At 42.0% G+C, this 7,518-nt stretch overlaps 1 protein-coding gene across 1 annotated transcript; it reads left to right on the top strand.

Moving 5' to 3' along the window:
- The first annotated feature begins 3,925 nt into the window (after positions 1 to 3,925).
- On the top strand, positions 3,926 to 6,613 carry pygo2 (pygopus homolog 2 (Drosophila)). The gene is made up of 2 exons (XM_016277856.1): positions 3,926 to 4,229; positions 4,439 to 6,613. Exons 1-2 carry the CDS (start codon positions 4,188 to 4,190, stop codon positions 6,059 to 6,061), a joined length of 1,665 nt encoding a protein of 554 aa, XP_016133342.1. The 5' UTR covers positions 3,926 to 4,187; the 3' UTR covers positions 6,062 to 6,613.
- The last annotated feature ends 905 nt before the right edge of the window (positions 6,614 to 7,518 follow it).

Below are 7,518 nucleotides of genomic sequence, written 5' to 3'. Positions count from 1 at the left end.
CCATAAAATGCGCTGAACACATCTGAATATTTGGGTTGAACTGTTCTGGAACAGTGTTGTAAATACAACTTAACCACTGATTTGTAGTCGTGTCCATTTTTGGAAGGCCAAACAAAGTAGTTTAGTTTTCACAGCAAAACACAGCGTCACACACGGCGGCCTAGAGTGAGCGGTGGCGGCCTAGAGTGAGCAGAGGCCAGGGGCTAGAGTGAGGAACGGCCAGAGGGCTAGAGTAAGCGGAGGCCGGCTTGAGTGAGCAGAGACGGTGGGCTTGAGAACGGTGCGGCCGGCGGATTCGACGAAGGAGCGCAAGAGCTTGGAACACTTCAAAGAGAAAGGAAAAATTGAAATCGCATCATATGACCCCTTTTAAGGCCTGGTTGTTTCTGGGGAGAGCTTTGATTTACACGTTTTCACGTGTTTGGTGTATCTTTAACAGCTGGTTTGTCTGTCTATCTCATACAATATGCTCGTGGAGGATGGCTCTGGTTTTAAACAGGATCACAGCAGGCGTCACAAGAGACCGCTTATCGGACTCAGCTATCATGATGATGAAGTAAGAAAAGTAAAAAGAGAGGGATCTTAGCGTACCTACTGAAAGGAAAGGGGGAGGGCTGGTGTCAATTCAAGCCTTTTCTCCTGCCCGACACGTTAAGTGTCTTTAATACCGGTGAAACGATACCGAGGCAACACTTTGCCCGTTTTTAGCAGCGTGAATCACGTAGGCTACTGCTGCTATTCTACCCTAAACCCCAGAGGGGCCGCAGACTCATGTACATCTGATCTGCAAACAGTCATTAACCCCGTCGCCTTTGTCACCCCTTCACCTGACCTTCACTGCGATCTTAACCTGCCTATGACAGCAGCCCTGGATTAACAATTCATCTCGATTTAAGACAATGCAGACGGTAACTCAATCCTGAGGCTAAAATTAACGCTAATGGGTCTTGAAGAGGGCCTGAGAATGAAGAAATCATTCATGAGGAGCGCTCGGGAAAGACATGTCAATGAAATGATTCATAACTAATGATGACCGAGGGTGGATCAGGGCAAGGTGAATGAATGACAGTGTGACCGTGCACCTTTGGAACTGGACGGTCTTCATGTTGCATTGTGTGATTTATGGCGGCGCTCTGAGTAACTGACAGGGTTATTAACTAAACCTAAATCAGAAATAATAAAAAAAACATTCCCGTTGCTTGAAATAAAATGAATGTTAACTGCAATAAAATCATCTAAAATAAATAAATAAATAAATAATATTTTAACTGAAATATACATTTAAAAAATATATTTTATTTCATCTAGATGCCAAGGCAACATTTCTCGTGTTTCTCAACTTAATTTAAGCCTACTAAAAAAACTAAACCTAAAATAAAAATTAATAAACACTATCCACCTTATTTTTCCCGTAAGAGCTGGCGTAGCCATTTGTAAATTGAATGTGTCCGGCTTCCGGTGTCATCCATTTCCAGCTATTGTTGGCTGTACAAAACAGCAAACTGGTGTGTCTTTCCATATTATTTGAATATATTATCTTAATTATAAACACACTGATGTGTAGCGCAAACAGTTTGACCATTTACTGCACTATTATTTAGTCTTATAGTTCTCGTTATTTCTCGAGAATTGTCTCGCACATTCACAGAAAATGGCTTACTTCTGCATTGAAAAATAAGTTGAATAGATATAAAACTTTTAAATTAAAAACTATCTCAATGATATTAAATAACACTGGTAACTGACTGCAAAATGATGGCAGAAATTGGTGGATTTGATGAAGATAAAGTGGAAAATGATGAAGATCATTGATGAATGAATGAAGATGATTCCACATCAAAGTTTTTCTAAAGAACGAGGAAGAATAACCTTTGGGTTAAGGGCAGTGTGAAGGTATCCTCAAGTCATTCAAATCAGAAATGGTTTCAGACAATCACAGTAAATTAAGTGACACTAATAGCTGTGAACTTAAGTGCTGCCATGATTGTCCTGTTACTTTTACAACTGATTGGTACAAATAACACATTGGGGCCAATATGATTTGCAGGGTTGGTTCTTTATAATAATCGACCAATAGAGGCCACCAGACACTAACTTTTAGTCAGATGGGCACAGTTATATTACTCTCATGTCTTTTTTAACTACACTCTAAAAAATGCTGGGTTAAATACAACCCAGTGCTTGGTAAAATAGGGACAAACCCAGCAATTGGGTTGTTTTGACCCAGTGGTTGGGTTACTACCCAGAAGGTTGGGCTAAACATTTAACTCAACCGCTGGGTCAAAACAACCCAATTGCTGGGTTTGTCCCTATTTTACCCAGCACTGGCTTGTATTTAACCCAGCATTTTTTTAGAGTGTAACTAGGTGAAGAAACCAAGTTCAGGAGTGGAGCTGGTGTGTACCGTGTTAACTCGACAACAAGAGGGCAGCAAAGTCTGGTTCTAAACGCAGTTTTGCCTTTGAGTTGAAAATGTGTGATTTATGATTTGTGTTTAGGGGACTGATCCTGGATCAGTAGAAGTACAAAGGAAAAAAACAACATTAGTGCACTGTTCTGACTCGTGACAGTTGTTTCTTCACATCTGAATATCCAAAAACATGCTTCCATAAATGATTCTATATATATTTAATTGTAATTATTTTACTATTCTATTTTGGAGATCAGTACTCACATAGCTACAGTTGATAAATTATGCCTACAAAACTGCTTTTGTCATAGAATACTTTTTTCTTTTTTTAAAGGCATTTTACATTTAGAACAAGATAAGTTATTTAGGAAAAATGAGAGCGGAATGGAAATAAAAGCAAAATCACGTTAAATCAAGCTGATTTCACGAAACTGCAGTCTTAAAACTACAAATCCACTCATGCAGCTGAACCACACAAGCGTTCAGACGCGCCTATAACCAAATCGGGGGTAAACATTTTCTTTTTAGAAAACGGCCAGAGTACATTCCCTCCAAAAAAATATATGCAACAAGATCATAAATACATTCTAATTGTACCTATCTACAACAATGCCCATCGCAGTGAACTGAGTGCAAAATGCACAACACATAATTTCTCCCTGCATCATTCGCAAAAGTGGTCTGATCTCGATCAGTCCACATGTTTGATACACGGGGGGCGCCGTGGGGATCTGTCTTTGGGTAGCTTTGTCAACCTCGCATCACTTGTCTATTCACGCGAGTTCGTTTGGGGTTTGCTTTATTTATTTATTTATTTATTTATTTTTTTACACTCATTGCATTCAACTCTTTTCCAACGTGGTATTTGCCCTTAAAGCAAGCCTCTTTCTTGGGATCAGGGTTTGGGATCTCTAAAGGGTTGCATAAAAGTTCATCAGCTGTAAAATGTGTCTTCAGAGATAGACCGATATGACCGATTATCTTTAAATACGTGTCTGATAAATGATATGCATTTTTAAAAAATACTCTTATTGTTGCTTTAAAAAAAAAATTTAGACTACAGTTAAATTTAGATATATTTAATATAATATTTTATAGGAATTTAAACAAAAAATGTTATAACAGTTATGCCATTTTTTTTGTCAACATTGTCCATATTTGTATTTATTTTTGGCTGTGTAGCTGTAGAAAGAATGAATGTATTGTATAATAATAATTGTTATTATTATTAAAAATGTGACTATCACAGTGACACTGAATACTGTAGTTAGGTGCTAGTCTTTAGAGACAAAATATTGCTGTATATCCATAAAAATATCGGTTAAACTGATTATCTGTCTATCTCTAATAATGTTTAATAACATGGGATACACTTTGATAATCTAGGTTTTATGGGGTTTTATTTTGATGGTTTGATTTATTTGGTTCTCAAGAAATGTATGTATTTATTGGAGGTACTGAGATGTGTGGTTGTCGTATCAACAAATATGTTTAACAAAATAGTCAGTTTCCAAATCTGTTTGTTACCAGTGCTCTGCTTTATCTCTTCAAATGCCAGTCAGGTTCACAGTTGATGCTAGCAGTGTGACACATGGGACATGTAAATGAGCAGTTCCACTTAATACCACCTGGCAAATTACAGTGAAAAATGATCTTGTGCACATTTTTGCATCAAAAAACTTTTTATATAAATGTGCTTTTGGTCTAACTGCTCATTTCTCCCACCCTATTCTTGTTCATTTCCCCCCTTTACATTTCTGCTTCCATAGGTTCCCAGATGAAGAGCCCAGAGAAAAAGAAGAGGAAATCCAACACTCAGGTTAGTTTTTGAATCTTTGGACTTAATGCTTAATTTTATATTTAGCCGGACTTTGTTGTAAAGGTATTTGTATTCTAGTGAAGTTGGTACCCTCTTTAAGCTAAATGTTAAAAATAATTGCATTTAATGACAAATTCAGTGCATTAACATTAGAAACTAAGCAATTCAGCATTACCAACTTATTTCTCACCCTTTGTATTTCCTGCTAGGGGGCAGCATTCTCCCACCTCTCTGAGTTTGCACCCCCTCCAACTCCGATGGTTGATCACCTGGTGGCCTCTAACCCTTTCGATGATGACTTTGGTCCGCCATTGCGATCTGGGGGAGGGGGTGGTCCAGGTGGTGCCTCTTTTCTGCCCAGTCCAGGGGGCGGTGGAGGTGGCTATGTTGGACCCGGTCGAATGGGAGGAGGTATGGGATTCATGGGTGGCCCAGGTGGACCTGGAGGCGGACAGCCTGGCCGACGACCCCCTTTCGGTCCGCCAACGCCAAATACTGGACCACACCACCCACTTGGATTTGGGGGCATGCCAGGCTTTGGAGGTGGTGGAGGCGGAGGAGGTGGTGGTGGAGGATTTCCACCAGGAGGCCCATCCCAGTTTAACATGCCACCCAATTTCAGCCCACCCATGCACCCTGGGCAGGGCTTCAATCCAATGTTGTCACCTGGAGGAATGGGTGGCGGTCCAGGAGGTGGAGGAGGTCCACCTCATCCAAGGTTTGGGATGCCTCAGCAACAGCCTCCACATGGACAAGGTGGCCATCCCTTCAACAGCCCGCCCTTACCTGGTGGCCCTGGCCCTCGTGGGCCTCCGCACGGCCCCATGAACCCTATGGGGGGTATGGGAGGAGGAATGAACATGATGGGGATGGGTGGTGGGGGTAATATGGTGGGTGGACATCCAGGTATGCCTCCACAAGGACAGTTCCCTCCTCCACAAGATGGCCCGTACCCTGGATCAAGTCCTCCTGTTGGTGAAGAGGGAAAGAACTTTGGTGGTCCAGGTGGTGGTCCACCTGTTCCCTCTCAACAGCAACCACCTAACCTTAACCCCTCTGGTCCTCCATCCAACAATGCCACCCCTGGTCCGTCCCCAGCCCCTGGACCCCCACAGCCTGGAGGAGGTTTCCCAGGTCATCCAGATGTCCAACAACCCAACCCCAACACTCCAGGACAACCCCAGTCGGCTGCTCAACCCCCCAATCCCAACTCGTCCCCCACTGGCCCCCATAACGGTCCCCAGCCTCAACCGGCACCAACCAATCAGCATCCTCCACCCAACTCCACTGGTGGCCCTGGCCCCAACACCCCATCCAATCAGCAGCAACCAACGCCACCAAACTCCGCTCCGGGTTCAGTGCCCTACAACCAGCAGAACAATACTCCCGTAGGTCCAATGCCAAACCAGCCACCCAACTCCACCCAGAACAACCTTAACAACAGCAGTGGTGGCAACACTCCAGGTAGCAACCCCAATCCTCCATCCAACTCCAACTCCACGCCCAACACCCAATCCCCACTTGCCAGTGGGCCCGCTCCACCCTCTGCTGGCCCTGGCTCCGGTCCCCCAAAGCTAGGTGGAGGCATGGTGTTCCCTTGTGGCCTCTGCCTGTCAGAAGTGCACGATGACCAAGAGGCCATCTTGTGCGAGGCTTCCTGCCAACGATGGTTCCATAGAGACTGCACAGGCCTAACTGAGCCAGCGTATGGGCTGCTAACCAGGGAGAGCGCCGCGGTGTGGGCTTGCGACTTCTGCCTCAAGACAAAGGAGATTCAAGCTGTTTATGTGCGCCAGGGACTGGGACAGCTGGTGGCTGCAAATGATGGCTAAAGGAGAGAAGAAGATCGGGGAAGAGGGAAGTTTGATTTATTTCTTGGTGCTTTATGTCTTGTGTTTCATGGTGAGAAAGTGAAATGGAAGTGAAGAATTAATCCACCAGAGGAGAGCGAGACATACAGATAAAACTGAACTTCTTAATCTGATGTTACTTCTTGCATTTGTTTCTTCACAGACCTCATAAGCACTTTTAGGGCCCATGTCTCTGATTAAAAAGCATTGTAACAGATGTTGGAAATGTGTGTATATAAAACATCGACACATTTTCAAAATTCAGCTGTTTTTGCACTCATAGGTCTTCATTTCACCTTGGTGACAAATTTGGAGAAGCAGATCGATTCGGGCCACAGTAGAAAGTAAAATTCAATATGTTTGTACAAGAATTTAACCTTTTGTGTGATTATACCCAAGATCAGCCTCCAAAGAGCTGTCCAAATTTTCTTTTCATTCCAAAATCCATCTTGCTGATCTGCAAAGCACTGATGCCAACTTGCTACCTCAAAAATTTTGACGCGTCTGGTTAAGAATGCTTTGATTAAGTCAAGAGTGTATAGTCACCACACAACCTCTCCTCTCCTCTCAGTGATCTCCATTTCAGCATATCCAAAGGAAAACGGCAGCATCCTGAAAAAGGCATAAGACATGTAGATAATCAACATTTCATGGTGTTTATTTGAATACATGAGTGATCTGACAGAAGTTGGAGTCCTGCGATTCATTGTTAATAAAACTCTAGATTGTTTCTCTTCATGTACAGCTACTCACTGTTATTGACACAAAGTGGACAATGGTAGATGGTGGCATAGCCGATAGTGGTAATCCATAACCATATCAGTGTATGTATGTAGTCTTTGGATTCCATGTGAACCAATGCAGTACTCCATCAGAACTGTTTTAATTGTTACTTTTACTGTTTCGATTAGGCCTCATCCTGGGCTTTGAAGTAGACCAAATAACACAACGAAATCAAATGTTGTCGCAGAGTAAGATGTTTGCAGTTTCTCTCTTTTTTTTTTTCTTTCTGCATTTCTGTCCAAGTTGCCTTTTTCTTATTTGTTACTTTTTATGTACCTGTGTGTATGCTGTTCAATGTGCTTGCTCTGGTGCCCTCCATTTGCCAGCATTGTGCAGTAATATTGGGGGGGGGGGTACTCTTCAGTACAGAGTACCTCTGGCTCTGTACTGAAAGAAGTAAATTGAATTGTTTTTTTACAAGTCTTTTTTGTGACCTTTTATTATAATATTATATATAGGTAAAAAAAAAAACTAAACTAAGCCATGTAATTAAAGATATTTTTAACATGTTTATTTTCAGCTCAGCAGTCTTTAAAATAATATTAAAAAAAGTTTCTTAAAATATATATTTAAAAGAAAAAACAGCATTTTTGTGCTCCTGTTAGTTAGCTGACAGTCAACTGATTTTAAGATGTTTTAAACAAAACACTTGTATC

Source organism: Sinocyclocheilus grahami, unplaced genomic scaffold (genome assembly GCF_001515645.1).
Source record: "Sinocyclocheilus grahami isolate Dianchi unplaced genomic scaffold, SAMN03320097.WGS_v1.1 scaffold116.1, whole genome shotgun sequence".
NCBI lineage: Eukaryota > Metazoa > Chordata > Actinopteri > Cypriniformes > Cyprinidae > Sinocyclocheilus > Sinocyclocheilus grahami.
This window is presented reverse-complemented; position numbering and strand designations above follow the sequence as displayed.